This window comes from Diabrotica virgifera, chromosome 6 (assembly GCF_917563875.1).
Source record: "Diabrotica virgifera virgifera chromosome 6, PGI_DIABVI_V3a".
Taxonomy (NCBI): domain Eukaryota; kingdom Metazoa; phylum Arthropoda; class Insecta; order Coleoptera; family Chrysomelidae; genus Diabrotica; species Diabrotica virgifera.
Genome location: NC_065448.1, coordinates 40,562,000 through 40,577,687, shown reverse-complemented (window position 1 = coordinate 40,577,687; position 15,688 = coordinate 40,562,000). Strand labels below are relative to the sequence as shown.

The window sequence follows — 15,688 nt, the reverse complement described above, 5'->3', positions numbered from 1 at the left end:
ATGTTTTACTTAAATGGTCCGCTCTGATGAGAAAGTTAATAGCAAATTCTCCCAATATTTGAAGCACTGTCGAATACAAGCAAAAATACGGTTTTAACTGATAATATATTTTATCGCCAACCGTCACTAAAGTGATTCATTATTGTACTCATTTGTCCTCATTTGCGGCAGTAAAGTAGCACTTTATTGTACTGAAAGAAGAATTTTACTTTACCTGCCGCGATTAATCAAATTAACCGAGATTGAATGTAAGTGGTCGATGGCAGTAATCGAATGGCGAGTATTTGAGTGGACTTGAAATTTATTTACTTTAATTATTAAAAATATTGTACGCAATTTGCTATATTATCAATTAAATTTATGTCAAAAAGTGAAATTCTGTAGTATTTTGTTAATATATTCATATAAAATAAATTAATACTTTACCGATTTAGTAATTATTCAATATTGATAACTATCGATTAAAAATCGAAAGCGGCCATCTTGCGAGGTATCTGTCATCACTCACTGTCATGAAATTATTTATTATGACAACTAAATTTTCAAAAGTTTTTAAATTGGCAAATTTTATTTTATATCAATAAAACACATCTTAACCTATTGTCAAATATACCAGCAAACGAGAAGTAAACTCAACCTTCCCTGGGACATATCTGAGCTTCTTAGAGACAATACAAATAACAATATCAATACAGTTTTTAACGGAAATAGGAATAAAAGACATTTAATTGTATCACAAATTTTTCAGGTATACTTCTTGTTAGTACATTATGTATTTACTTAATATTATAATCTCTTTTTATTTTTAATACGTATTTTCCATTGTTGTCGTTTATAACTCAAGTGGTTCGGACATAAGTTAAAAAAAAAATATGTTGGCGATAAAATTTTTTATGCACCACGTCAGTAAAGACTCCTTATCGAACTCGTCTGTTACTCGCCTCGCTGGCTACGCTCGCTCTTCTCGTAATATCAGACTCGTTCGATAAAGAGTCACTTTACTGACTTGGTACATAAATAACTATTACATTAATTAAAAGAAATATGTATGTGTTATAGTCTCAAGCCCGAATTTCAGGCACTCCTAGGTTTGACTAGGCAATCCTCAGGTCTGACTGACGGTCAAAGCCCGAAATAAATTATAGTTTCGGCCTTTGACTAGTCAAACCTAGGAGAGATAGGTTGGTCAGGCAAAGGTCGAAATTTAATTTTATGAAATCGGGGTTTGAATAGTCAAACCCCGATCACTATTAAAATGTCGTAATTTGTTAGATTATATTTAATACGTCATTTTTTACTTGTAATGTTTATTATTTTTATATTGTCGTAATTAAAATACCTGTTAATAATACCTGTAAAAAATAATTAGTGTTTATTCTGGCATGTTGAGTTGAGGCATTATGGCATTAAGAGTTGCACAATACGTCAGACCTTTTACACTTACATGGTTTCGAAGAGCACTTCTTATTGCAGTGGTATTTTATAAATCCTGGTCCTCCAAATTTAGAATCTTTTGTACTAATTTCTCTTGGAGACAGCTTAACGTCTGGAAGATCTTCGAAATTAGGGAAATTCTCTTTGCATTCTTTTATTTGATTTCATGAAAAAAGTATGTTTATTGTTCCGCATTTCGTACCAACTTTATATAAACCGTCAATTATTGTTTTATCTTGTATGATACCCAAAATATTTCGAGCATCTCCTTGGCACGCGTTCGAGCATGCATTGTGCACAGACAGAAAAGATTAAAATAAATAAAGGAAATGCGATTGAAGATCTTCATGCCCAGGCTAATGCTATGAAACAATGAAGTGAAAAAAAATCCTCCAATTTCGATCGGAAAAACTGTAACAATACCTATCCCCGGCTTTGATAGATCCAAAGAGGATGATCGAAATATTTTGAGTAGCATACAAGATAAAACAATTGACGGTTTATACAGGGTGTCCCGAAAAGATTGGCCATAAATTATACCACAGATTCTGGGATCAAAAATAGGTTGATTGAACCTCACTTACCTATATACAATAGTGCACACAAAAAAGTTACAGCCCTTTGAAGTTACAAAATGAAAATCAATTTTTTTTCACATATCGAAAACTCTTAGAGATTTTTCATTGAAAATAGACAAGTGGCATTCTTATGGCAGCATCATAGAGAAATTTCTTAATTTCGAAGATGCTCCAGACATTAAGCTGTCTCTGTCTCTAAGAGAAATTAGTACAAAAGATTCTAAATTTGAAGGACAAGGATTTATAAAATGCTACTGCAATAAGAAATGGTCTTTCAAATTACGTAAGAGTAAAAGATCTAACGTATTGTGCAATTCTAAATGCCATAATGCCTCAACATGTGAGAATAAACACTATTTTTTTTATTTTAATTACGACAATATAAAAATAATAAACATTACAATTAAAAAATGACGTATTAAATCTAATCTAACAAATTACGACAGTTTAATAGCTGATCGGGGTTTGACTAGTCAAACCCCGATTTCATAAAATTAAATTTCGACCTTTGCCTGACCAACTTAGTCTGTCCTAGGTTTGACTAGTCAAAGACCGAAACTGTAATTTATTTCGGGCTTTGACTAAGACCGTCAGTCAGACCTGAGGATTGCCTAGTCAAACCTAGGAGTGCCTGAAATTCGGGCTTTGATTATAACATATGCATTACTTACTTATAGAGAGCGAATTTATTTTTCAGCTAGTGATGGGGTTCTCAAATACCAAAAATTGACTTTTAGTATTAGATTCCTGAAAGTTCTCAAGATGTTTCGAGAACTTAAACCGAAGTATTCGAATACAGTCTCGGTACTCGGAGTCAGTAGCTACTTTTAAACACGCTTGCTGCGTCAAGTGGAGAAGTTAGTTTTAATTACAAATATTTTTATAGGTCCAATAATATAATAGACTAGCCGGACTAGCGTAATAATAATTTTGGATACAAACAAAACGACAATAATATGAATGCACAACTGATATAGACTACAGGCCCATGTCCAAAATGGATGGGTCATATGAACCACCAGGTGACGTATATAGGACGATATAAGAGCATAAAATAATAAGATTCAGCACTATGCCGTCACTTGTAAGCAGTCCAACTGAGTGCTGGTGAGAATTCAAAAGTGCAGGTAGAGTGGGTACATTTTGGTCATATATTTTTGTACGGCATTTTTACCATAGATAGATCCATAAAAAATAATAAGAAAGCGCGCAGTGCCGTACAAAAATGGCGATCCACAAAGTTGGTATATTTTTTTGATTTTCTGACAATTTCCAGGGTAAATTTGGTCATTTGATTCTGTACGGCATCAGTTTCATACTGTTTTAATACAACTTCTAATCTATTATTCCGCGACGCCGTACAAAAATCATGCGACAAGGAGAAAAAATCGAGGGTTGCAATCCCCTCTCTTTCCGTGGCCCGGGGGGTGATTTGAAAAAGTACGGCTTCGGTTCCAAAACATTATTTAGCACTCAAAAGTACTATTAAAAATAATGCCGTCAAAAAATTATTGTTCATCTGAATGTATATTAATACTTATGTGAATTTCATGGTATATTTGATTTATAAAGCTAAAAAAATCATTTGACTCTGTACGGCAACTTTTTCTTTAACATTATATTGTAAAATATAATTGTTATATAGTATTGCCGTTCAAAAGAAACTGTTCTAAAAAAATTATAGAGAAATACAAAAACAGAAATTTTTTAAAATATTGCCACAGTTTAAATATTCATAGATTAATAAAATATAGCAATTTTATACATTTATCCTTTGTTTTAAATAGTATTAAGATAAATAAATTAGGAAAAAATGATGCCGTACATTTTAATGCATACCATATCTTTTAGGTTGATGATAATGACGCTACCATTTTAAAGGTACATAGTATTTTATGGTCAATTGATACTGTACGGTATTAACATATTTTTGAAGAGAACAATTATTATTGATAATATATGATAAAATCATTATGACGTCTAACTGAAGTGAAAGGGTGTGTAGGTATATAATATCCAAGAATTGAAACTGTAAATCTCAGTATCAACAGTTTTGTATACTTTTTGGTTTCATATATACTTCAAGCATTATTGTTACATGTATATAATTGATTGGTTTCATTGTAATGATGTGAATAAATAAAACAACTACTATTTTTTAGAAAAATTATTACTAGAAAACGACTACTTAGCACACAGTACAGTATTATAGGCAGGTGTAGATAATATGCCTACAAATGCTAAACGTCGTAACATAACGTTGCTCCTTAAGCGATATAAATATATGTAAATTATTTTTATTTAATATTTTTATTACTTTTTTATCAATATGAACTTTCAGATTTGTACGGCGTTAACTTTTTATAAATTATTGGATTAAGTACAAATGAACTATTTAAATGCCGCATAAAAAAATATCGTCATAAATTTCACCTTACATTTCGTTATATGGATTTTTCGTACATTTCATTCTGTGGATTTTTCCTTGAGCTTTTTTTTCCTACAAACCTTTGGACCAACGATAATGTACGGCATGTAAAATAATGTTATCTATGCATAAAATACTTTCAAAATAAATTAATTTTATGTTGTTTCAAATCACCCCCCGGACCACGGAAAGAGAGGGGATTGCAACCCTCGATTTTTTCCCCTTGTCGCGTGATTTTTGTACGGCGTTGCGGAATAATGGATTAGAAGTTGTATTGAAACAGTATGAAACTGATGCCGTACAGAATGAAATGACCAAATTTGCCCTGGAAATTGTCAGAAAATCAAAAAAATTTACCAACTTTGTGGCTCGCCATTTTTGTACGGCACTGCGCGCTTTCTTATTATTTTTCATGGGTCTATCTATGGTAAAAATTCCGTACAAAAATATATGACCAAAATGTACCCACTCTACCTGCACTTTTGAATTATCATCACCAGCACTCAGTTGGACTACTTACAAGTGACGGCATAGCGCTGAATCTTATTATTTTATGCTCTTATATCGTCCTATATACGTCACCTTGTGGTTCATATGACCCATCCATTTTGGACATGGGCCTGTAGTCTAATACTAATATTTATTTTTAATAGGATTTCCCCATTCAACAAAGAAAAGGTGCTTATTCTCAAGACCATCAAAACGACCAATTCAGCCTATCACATTTCTGTAAACATATTTCAGTGAGTGTGAGAATCATTAGCGAATATAAATAAACATTACAAATAAGGAGTAAATGAATTTAAAACAGTGTGTATTTTAAATCAACTTCAAAATGAATACGATTCTCGGTACTCAAAAAATTTCTCGATTCTTAGAAATCCTCGAGTACTAAGTTCTCGATTCTTAAAAGTATTCGATTCGGCCATCACTATTTTCAACACAGTAGCTATGTAAATTAAACTATAGTATTTTTACTACAAAAACGTTATTACGTAGGTCAAAATTTTTGACGTAAGAGAACTGTGAAAACATTAGAATGTGACTTCATTATCGCCATGTTTATTATAAACATGCCAATAATGAAAAGTCACATTCTAATGTTTTGACAGTTCTCTTACGTCAAAAATTTTGACCTACGTAATAACGTTTTTGTAGTAAAAATACTATAATACGTTAGTTAGATGTAACGATTACCTCTACGTCATGATAAACAATGATTGATAGTTGCATGCAAGTATTATGTTTGTAGGTCGTTCAATCTCAACAAAAGTATATTCTAACATAAAAGTACTTAAATATACTATCTTTACTACAAAAACTCGTTTACGTCATTCAAGATTTCTGACGTCAGAGATGTCATGGCCATGTTTCTTGTACAGTGAGAAGCTAGGCGTCATTACTTGTCGAGATAGGTATTTTTCTTTGTTTTTATTGACTTACTGTACAAATAATAAATGTAATTGAAAATATTTATACATTTTTAATGAATAACTATAATTTTTTATTATAATAATTAAGTAATGATGTCAATCATTTTTCAGTACTTGCCGAAATATATTAATAATATGCCGAAATATATTAATTAACAACAATATTACAGTGTATAGGGCAATATGATGGCTCATATTACCCGTATGCGCATCAATGGTGAATATTAAATTCTTAATTGTATGTCAAAAAATATGCAATAATTACGTCATCAAACCCACCAAATTGCATTTGCATATCTTAACCGGTTTTAAAGCAATAAATAAATCGTCAGTTTGTCAGAAAAATTTCAACACCCCCCTATCTCGAAAACGAAGCATTTGCGGACATAAGTTAAAAACACCCTGTATTGATAAAAAACATGTCTAGTTGTTAAAGCACCTAACTTTTTATTATTCAACATAAGCGAATCAATAAAAAAAACATAATGTTGAGAAAGCATATGAGGCTATAGTTAGGTTTTAATTTCAGTATTCTACAAATGCTAGAATATTCCACAGGGTGATGCAAACTTTAAGAAAAAAAAAAAACAGCTTGATTCGTGCACCCGGTATACAATAAAAATTTACCTGTTTAACAACAATATTATTATAACGATATTGTCAAAGAATAAGGTAATAACATATTAAAAAAATCGACTAATCGTTAATTTTGGCCCAGAGTGTATTTCGACAAGAAATGAAAAGCGATTGACATAATTAATTAGAATAAAAAATATAGTTATTGTTTGTACAGTAAACAAGGACAAAGAAAAATATCTCTGACAAGTAATGATGCCTAGCTTCTCACTTTACAAAAAACACGGCCATGATGAAAAGTGATACCTATTCTAATATTTTGACAATTCTCTGACCTCAGAGATCTTGAATGAAGTAAGCGTGTTTTTGCAATAAAAATAGCCTACAATCGAATTTTAGATATTACTAACTTACAACAAAGTCTTCAGTAAAAAATATATCTTTTGATTTACAGAAACTCATCGAAACTTTCAAAGACATTAAATTGGTCAAAGTCCATAGAGCAGCAATTTGGATTTTGGGAGAATACGCGAGTACTGCTTCCGATATAGAAGTTATCGTTGGAGAAATTAACAGATTGTTGGGTGAAGGATCCCTCGTTGAAGCTGAGCAGAAGTTAATAGCAGGAGATACGGAAGAGAATGCTCCTGCACCTGCTGCAGGCGCCACCACTTTAGTTACTTCCGATGGAACATATGCTACCCAATCAGCTTTCAACACTGTCAGGTAAATATTAATACCAGTAATTAATATTAACACATTTCGCTCATCCGGAAGAAAAGCGACACAACTAAAAAAATGTATACATAATTCCAGTTATCGCACCTCCGCTCAAATAGTGTCACAACTAAAAAAAAAAAAAAAAAAAAAAGAATGTGTGTGTACTTTGTACGCACGTAAGAAGTTATACTTCTATTATATGATTTAAACGAAATTAATATACTTTTTATTTATATTTTGTTTAAATATTAAACTAATTTATACTTACTACTTCTCAAACATTTTTATTAGAACAGTGCCAAAAATTAAAATAATAAAAGAATAAAACACACACAAACACATTAAACAAGCCACAAATGATGTCTGAACATTAATTGTCGAAATTTTTTTTAACTAAATACGTATTTTCTGAAAATACAATTATATAATAAATATACTTACAATCATAAAATGTATTAAAAAAAACAAAAAAGAAAGTTTCTATTGGGACTCGAACCAGCGCTGATAAGAGCGGGGTATTGGAATTCCTTCGCCTTCTCCGCTTAGTCACGGACACTATGTGTCATTATTTACGAAGATCGACTAACTAAACGGATTAAACTTGTGATATTTTGATATGTATTTTGAAAATTGATCAAATTATTTTAATTTTGAATTGAAATGATTTAGAATTGAAAAAATACAACAAAACAGAGTTAAAAAAAAACAATATATTAGGTGAATATTGATAGAAATTTTGATGATAATCAAATTATATAAATAAAAGTATTACATACTATGTATTTTGGCAGATCAAATAGGTAGGTTTATACCCATGATACATTAACAATTATTACGTACCTGTTGCTTTTAAAAACTATTTAAAAGTCAAAACAATATTATAAACTTTTTTGTTTCTGTCCTCACAACAATAAAACTAATATATTATACATTTGTTTACCTTTACCTTTACCTCCAAACCACAGCTGCCTTATCGGATAATTTTTGACATGTCATTTGAACATCCAATCAGAACAAAGTTATAATGCGCATGCGCCGGGCTGATAGGTTTTAACATATAAAAAAATCACCCTCTATCGCCGGTAAAGAAGTATAACTTCAAAAAAAAAATAATAAAAACGGTTTTATTGCACCAACAGTTTAATAAAACTACAAACTCTTACCTCAAAAAATATTACGTTTATAGTTCAAGTATTTGTCATTAGATGACACTAGAGTCATTATATGCTTCTTTTAACGAAGTTTTTAAAATACAAATAAAAAAATATGAAAGAATATGAAAAATTTTTTTTTAAGAAACGCTTTTCTTTAGTTACCAGTGACTAAAATTAAACATGTTATAAAAAAGTCAACCAAAAAGCAAAAAATAAGAAAAATTGAAAAAATCTAACACATTCGTCAAAGAAAAGCGTGGCGCGTCTTCATCGAATAAACGGTTTTCGCACCACGCTTTTCTTTAACGAATGTGTTAGATTTTTTCAATTTTTCTTATTTTTTGCTTTTTGGTTGACTTTTTTATAACATGTTTAATTTTAGTCACTCGTAACTAAAGAAAAGCGTTTCTTAAAAAAATTTTTTCATATTTTTTTATTTCTTACTTTTTAGTCTTACAGTTTTCAAACATTAAAATATATCGTCATTTTTATTAAAATATGTATATAAAACATATGATGTACAAACATAAAAAGTAGTCGGAATCGGCAAAAAATTTGAAACTTTATTATTTGTTTATGAAGCATAACGTAAACAATTAACGTAAAAAGTGAAATTATGTATAGTGCATATCATTAGCTGCAATCCGTAAAAGTTTCAAGTTTTTACATAGTAAAAAACAAGAGAATTTAAGCATTTTCCATTAAAATCGTTTTTTTTTATTTAAACAATAAACATAAAATTTTTTTTTTATTGATTATTTCTGTATTGTTCCGGCGAATGCATATTTCTGCAAATTTTCACTCATTTGCATTGGAGAAAAGGCAGTCAAATTAACGTCTAAAAATTTGACGCAAACTATTGAACTAAATAAAAGCGTTTAAAAAAGTAGTACGTATCATGAAGCAATTAAAATACTCTGAATCATGCAGGAGTCATTTTAAGTCGCTAAAGTTACTCACTATACCAGCCCTATACATATATGAGTGTCTGAAACTCGTATTTACCAACAAGCAGTACTTTCAACCATTTAATTTAACATATCCCACAACTTTGACACCAGAAACAAGTTCAACTACAATATCCCTTATCCTAGGCTCACATTACTGGAAAAAGGAGCTTTATATGCAGGTATACAATTCTACAACCACCTGCCTCTACACTTGAAGATATCTGATGATATCTCCATGATAAAAAGGGAGATTGTAAGCTTTTTGTGTAAATTAGAACCGTATACAACAAACGATTTTATGAATGGTACATGGAACTAACATATCTAAATGTACCTATTGGGACCGTGCAAGTTCGGCAAAGCGACCCCTATTCTACGCTCTGTACTATTATTCGCATTTTTAATTATATTGGCCAATTATATTAGTCCTGGTTACTGGATAATTGTCAAGGCCATAGTCCAAAAAAATAATAAGAAGAAAAAATAAGATTCAGGTTATGTTATGAAAACATCAACAATTGTATGTAGTAAATAAAATTAGTTATTAAAATGCAGTACTGCAAGCAAAATACAATTAATTAAATTTACCTTTATATAATAATTGCATATCATATCAATATTGTGGAGCAATATATAATTTTTCTGCTTCATTGACAGAAGGTATGAAATATACGTCAATTTGACAATTTCAATTGACAATATGAATTATTTAAGATAGTTGCAATATTTCTCCGCGACTCGCGCAGGGTCGTTTCTCGTTTCCCTTTCCAAGTACTTGCACACCGCGAATATAAACTTATGTAAGTAGTGCACTTGCTAATTATTGTTTTTTTTTACTTTTATGTAAATTTTGTAACTTTAAACTTGTATCTTTGACTGGCTTTATACATTTCTTTTTTGTTAAAACTTTATGTATTTAAGTGTAATAAATTTTATTATTATTATTATTTATTATGATTAACCAAAATCAACGGTGCACCGAACATAAACAGTGTCACATATCGACTTGTGCAAGGCATTTATCCATCTAAAGCGTAGTTTGTCGAGTTAAGACAGTATATGTGATTACTTTCAAAACAATCTGCGTAGGTATATGCTCAAGAAAAGTGACACATTTATCACTTATTTATTTTTTCTTTTCAAAAAATCTATGACGTGCATTCCTAATTGTTTGACTTTTAGTTTACGTTGTTTATTTCGTTATTTCCGTATTCATTAACATACAAATGCTTCAGTTTTGACGAAATGACCATTTTAAAATAGTAAATCAACTGTTAACATTGATATTTTTTAGCCAAACCACTAAAGAAGCACGACCTCCTCTAAGACAATACCTCATGGATGGTGATTTTTTCATCGGAGCCTCTTTGGCATCTACATTAACCAAACTGTCTTTGCGGTATGAGGACCTCACCTCTCCTGCTGCTAGCAATGGATTCAATGCCAAAATTATGCTTATTATGGCTGGAATTCTTCACTTGGGAAAATCAGGTAATTATTGTTTAAAAACCAAAATTAATAAGTTATGGTAATGAGAAATAACTGAAAAGATCACGGCTGGACAGTAGCGGATTAAGTACAAATTGATGAGAATGTTTAACTCTCAAAAAAGTGCACTTAGTGAGTTTTACCTCTAATAGGACGATAGGTGTCAGGAGTTTTATAATTTCTTCTCTATTTTCTATTCCTTCTAGCGTAATTCTTGGTAGTCTGTTCTGTTTACAGACTGAACCATCCTCTTCGTCTTTGCCTACCCCATCTGACTACATCTTGCACGCCACATTGTTCCCTGCTGATGTTGTTTCGTATTCTGTCTCTTTTAGTCTTCCCTGCTATTGCTCTTGGTGCCTTCATTTTAGCTGTTCGTAGCATGCTTTTGGTTTTATTGGTGTCTTCTCTTGATTCAATGCCATAGGTCATAACAGGTCTGATGCAAGTTTTATAGATTCTAACTTTGCTGTCCATTCGCATATATGGGTTATTCCAGACCACATCTCTCAAACATCCGGACAAGACAGCGGCCTTAGTAATTTGTCCTCTTAGGTCTCTGGCTGGGTCATGATAAATTGATAAGTCTACACCTAGATATTTGAACTGGTTTAGCTGTTCCATGGGTTTCCCCTCTACCACGAGCTTGCATCTAATTGGATCTTCCGCAATGGTAAATTTCGCAACTTAAAATAATGTGCTATGCGAACGATGCAATACTAATCTCTCAAAGTGAAGATGATTTACAACGTATGCTGCACCAATTCAACATAATCGCCAGAAAATTTAACATGTTAATTTCCTAAAAAAAAAACAAAATGCATGGTTATAACAGCAGATCCAATAAGATGTAAATTGGAGCTGGAAGGTTAGATAATAAATAGAACAAGTGATGGAGTTTAAATACCTAGGCATCACACTATCTAGCTACGGAAGACTCGAAACAGAAGTGGAAGATCAAGTGAATAGAGCAAACAGAGCCGCAGGTTGCCCGAATGACACAATATGGAGAAACAAAAATATCGGAAAAGAAATGAAAGGCAGAATTTACAAAACAGTCATCAGACCAATAATGACATACGCGGCAGAAACACGACCCGACACAGAGAGGACAAAAAGATTGCTCGAAACAGCAAAAACCCTTCGAAAAATCGATGGTAAGACTCTATGGGACAGAGATAAAAGTACAGATATACGACGAAGATGCAAGGTGGATAACATTAACAACTGAGTAAGAAACAGAAGAATAGAATGGAATGACCACATAAGCCGAATGACAAGAAATAGGGTAGTCAGGACAGCGAGAGACGGTTCCCCAATAGGAAGACGATCAGTGGGAAGACCACGAAAACGATGGAACGACAACTTACTAGAGGCACATTGAAAAAACAGACAAAGTCATGTCTATACAAAAAGAAGAAGAAGAAGAGCAATGGTAATGCATTTTGTTTTCTGCGTGGATATGTTCATGCTGAGTTGTCGACATGCTTGGTATAATCGATAACGTTGTCTTTGTAGGTCAAAGACAACTTAGTCATTATAAGACATAGTCATCTTATAGTCTTATAATTTCTTTTTCCGCTCTCGTTCTTTTTTTAAAAACTTTCACCCTTCTGTTCTTTTCAATCATATTGTCCACTATTCTGGTGTTGTGGTCAAATATGCCTTATTTGAGTCCACTACTAACATAGGCCTCCCGTAAATATTTCTATTGCAAATGTCCGTAAATATTTCTCCCGTAAATATTCTTGAGCACCCTGAATCCAGCTGTGTGGAATGAGCTTGATATGTTGTTGGAGGACGTCCTAGATTACGATAAACATCGTGTCTAAGTCTCCCTTCTAAAATTTTCTTGGTCCATCTTCCATCTCTGTCTCTAGCAACATATACCGCCCAGTTCCATTTCAGCGTTGTAATTTTTTTAACTGCGCCCGTAACACCAGTTTTTTCCTATCTATTTGATTTGAAACTCAGTCTCTAAGGGATATATTCAACATTGACCCCTCCATTGCTCTCTGTGCCACGTGTATCTTGTTGATTACTTTTCCGCTAAGGGTCAATCTGCTCCATACGTTAAAACTGGGAGTGCACATTGATCACCGACCTTTCTTTTCAATAACATGGGAATATCTGATCTCAAGATTTTCCTCAAAGAAAACACAACTACAGCTGGAAACAGCAGAAATGAAAGTCTTACGAAAAATTTCAAGAAACAAACTCTAAGAGACAGAACAAGAAGTGAGGAAATACGAGCGAGATGTGGTATAGAAGAAATAAACATGTAGACCAAAAGAAGAAAAATAGAATGGAATCAACACATAGAAAGAATGATAGAAAAGAGAATAGTACGAATAGCAAGAGACAAATCGCCAAATGGAAGAAGATCATTGGGACGACCGAGGAAAAGATGGTCAGACAATGTCAATTGAGGCTCAAAACCAAAGAAAAACAGGCATTGAGCCTATTTATAAAGTAGGAAGAAGAAGAAGAAAAAAGCTTTTCCTCAGTTTTTTTTAAGCTGTACATGTTAGTTCTATTCTCCACTTTAACTCTGTTGTTTGGTTGTCTCTTCCTAATTTAATTTTGTGACCCAGATACTTATAGGTATACACTATTAAACAAAAAATAGTTCAGTTTGACTGCCATTAGTTGAGATGTTTTTGGCCAGTACAAGGTTGGTCATGTATTCTTCTTCAAGTGCCATCTTCGTTCCGAAGGTTGGCGATCATCAGGGCTATACGTATTTTCGAAACTGCTGACCGAAACAATTCGTTGTTGCTACAGCTATACCATTCCCGTAGATTCTTTAGCCAGGAGTTTCGTCTTCTTCCTATGGACCTTTTTCCTGCTATCTTCCCTTGCATAATTATTCGAAGCAGTTCATATCTTTCGCCTCTTGTAATGTGTCCTAAGTGTTGCAGTTTTCGTTTTTTGATCGTAAATATGACTTCCTTTTCTTTATTCATTCTTCTCAAGACCTCGACGTTTGTGACTCTCTCCGTCCATGATATTCTCAAGATTCTGTGATACATCCACAGTTCAAATGCCTATAATTTTTTAGTATCAATCTTTTTCAGCGTCCACGACTCCATTCCGTAGAACAGCACAGAAAGTACGTAACATCTCATCAGGCGAAGTTTCATTTCAGGGCTCAAATCTCTTCCACAGAACACTCTCTTCATTTTAGTGAATATGGATCTGGCTTTTTCTATTCTTATTTTGATTTCTGCTGAGCTATCGTTGTCATCATTTATAAAAGTGCCTAAATATTTGTATTTGCTAACTCGATCGATAATTTCATTGTGTAAATATAAATTTTGGACATGTATTGGGTTTTGGCAAAGTTAATTTTAAGGCCAACTCGTGTACAAGAGCTGTGAAGCTGTTGAAGTAGTTCATCATTTTTGGTTTTTATAACTCTTCGTGAGTCTTTGCCGCGTTTACTATTGTCGTCCATTGGTTCCGATCCTGTGCTACTATTTCTCATGGTCTCACTTCCATCCTCTCCAGCTCTTCTGTGAATGTATCTTTCCACCTTTTCTAGACCGTCCTGCCGGTCTTCTATGGTCTGGTCTTTCCCAAAACATATTGCTAATCAGTCTGTCGTCATCACTTCGTACTACGTGACTTGCCCATCTTAGTCTATTGGCTTTTATACAGGGTGTCTGCGTAACTTGGAACCATATGGAAAACTTTTTTAATATCAATTTTACGAAAAAAAGTTATTCTTTATAAAGTGCTCTGCATAGTCTAAAACCTAAGATGCAATCATCAGATATTAAATTTTGTCAACAGTATACGAGGTATGTCAAAAAATATGAATTTCGCTCAAGAGCAAACTACCTTTATATTTCAAAATATCAAAAAATTTTATTATGAAAAGTTATTTGTAATTAAAAACCATATTTAAATATGCAATAACAGCCTTCTACTTGAAATAAAAAACTTCTGAAATTTTCCTAAATTACCGATTCCGAACATCATTTTGATTTATTAGACATGTAATAACTCTTATTAATAATTTTAGGAAAAAAGTTATTCTTCATAAAAATCTGTGCATGGTCTAAACCTCATGATGCAACCATCAGTTATCCAAGTTTGTTAATTTTATACGAGCTTTGGTCAATAATATGAATTTAGAGAGAATTCTTTCTAAATTCATATTATTTGACACACCTCGTATAAAATTAACAAACCTGGATAACTGATGGTTGCATCTTGAGGTTGAGACCATGCACAGATTTTTATAAAGAATAACTTTTTTTTCCTAAAATTATTAATAAAAGAGTTATTACATGTCTAATAAATAAAAATGATGTTCGGAATCGGTAATTAAGGAAAATTTCAGAAATTGTTTTCTCAATTAGAAGGCTGTTATTGCATTTTTGAATATGGTTTCTAATTACAAATAACTTTTCATAATAAAATTTTTTGATATTTTGAAATATAAAGATAGTTTGCTCTTGAGCGAATTCATATTTTTTGACATACCTCGTATACTGACAACGTTTAATATCTGATGATTGCATATTAGGTTTTAGACTATGCAGAGCACTTTATAAAGAATGACTTTTTTTCGTAAAATTGATATTAAAAAAGTTTCCCATATGGTTCCAAGTTACGCAGACACCCTGTATATCTCACGGTGTTTCCTTGCCCGAAGAGAGTCTTTAATTCATTGTTGGATCTGCTCATCCATTAATTTGTCACACTGTCTCTGCAAGGACCATATATTATAACTCACAGGATTTTACGTTGTCATACTAATAGTTTATTGATTTCTTTCTTTCTCAATGTCCACGTTTCACTTTCGTATATCACTGGTGGTCTTATTATGGTTTTATACATTTGGATTTTGGCACGTGCGACGTGAGAGAAACTTTGGCACATCAAAGAAACATGAAACGTAAATCACGTTTCGTTGAAA

At 32.3% G+C, this 15,688-nt stretch overlaps 1 protein-coding gene across 1 annotated transcript in view; it reads left to right on the top strand.

Moving 5' to 3' along the window:
- Window positions 1–15,688, top strand: part of LOC114340456 (coatomer subunit beta) — a 48,902-nt gene that overhangs the window by 16,540 nt on the left and 16,674 nt on the right. The window contains exons 7-8 of the mRNA XM_028291201.2: window positions 6,904–7,175; window positions 10,568–10,764. Of these exons, the coding sequence (XP_028147002.2) occupies window positions 6,904–7,175; window positions 10,568–10,764 (469 nt within the window). The remainder of the gene's footprint in view (window positions 1–6,903; window positions 7,176–10,567; window positions 10,765–15,688) is intronic.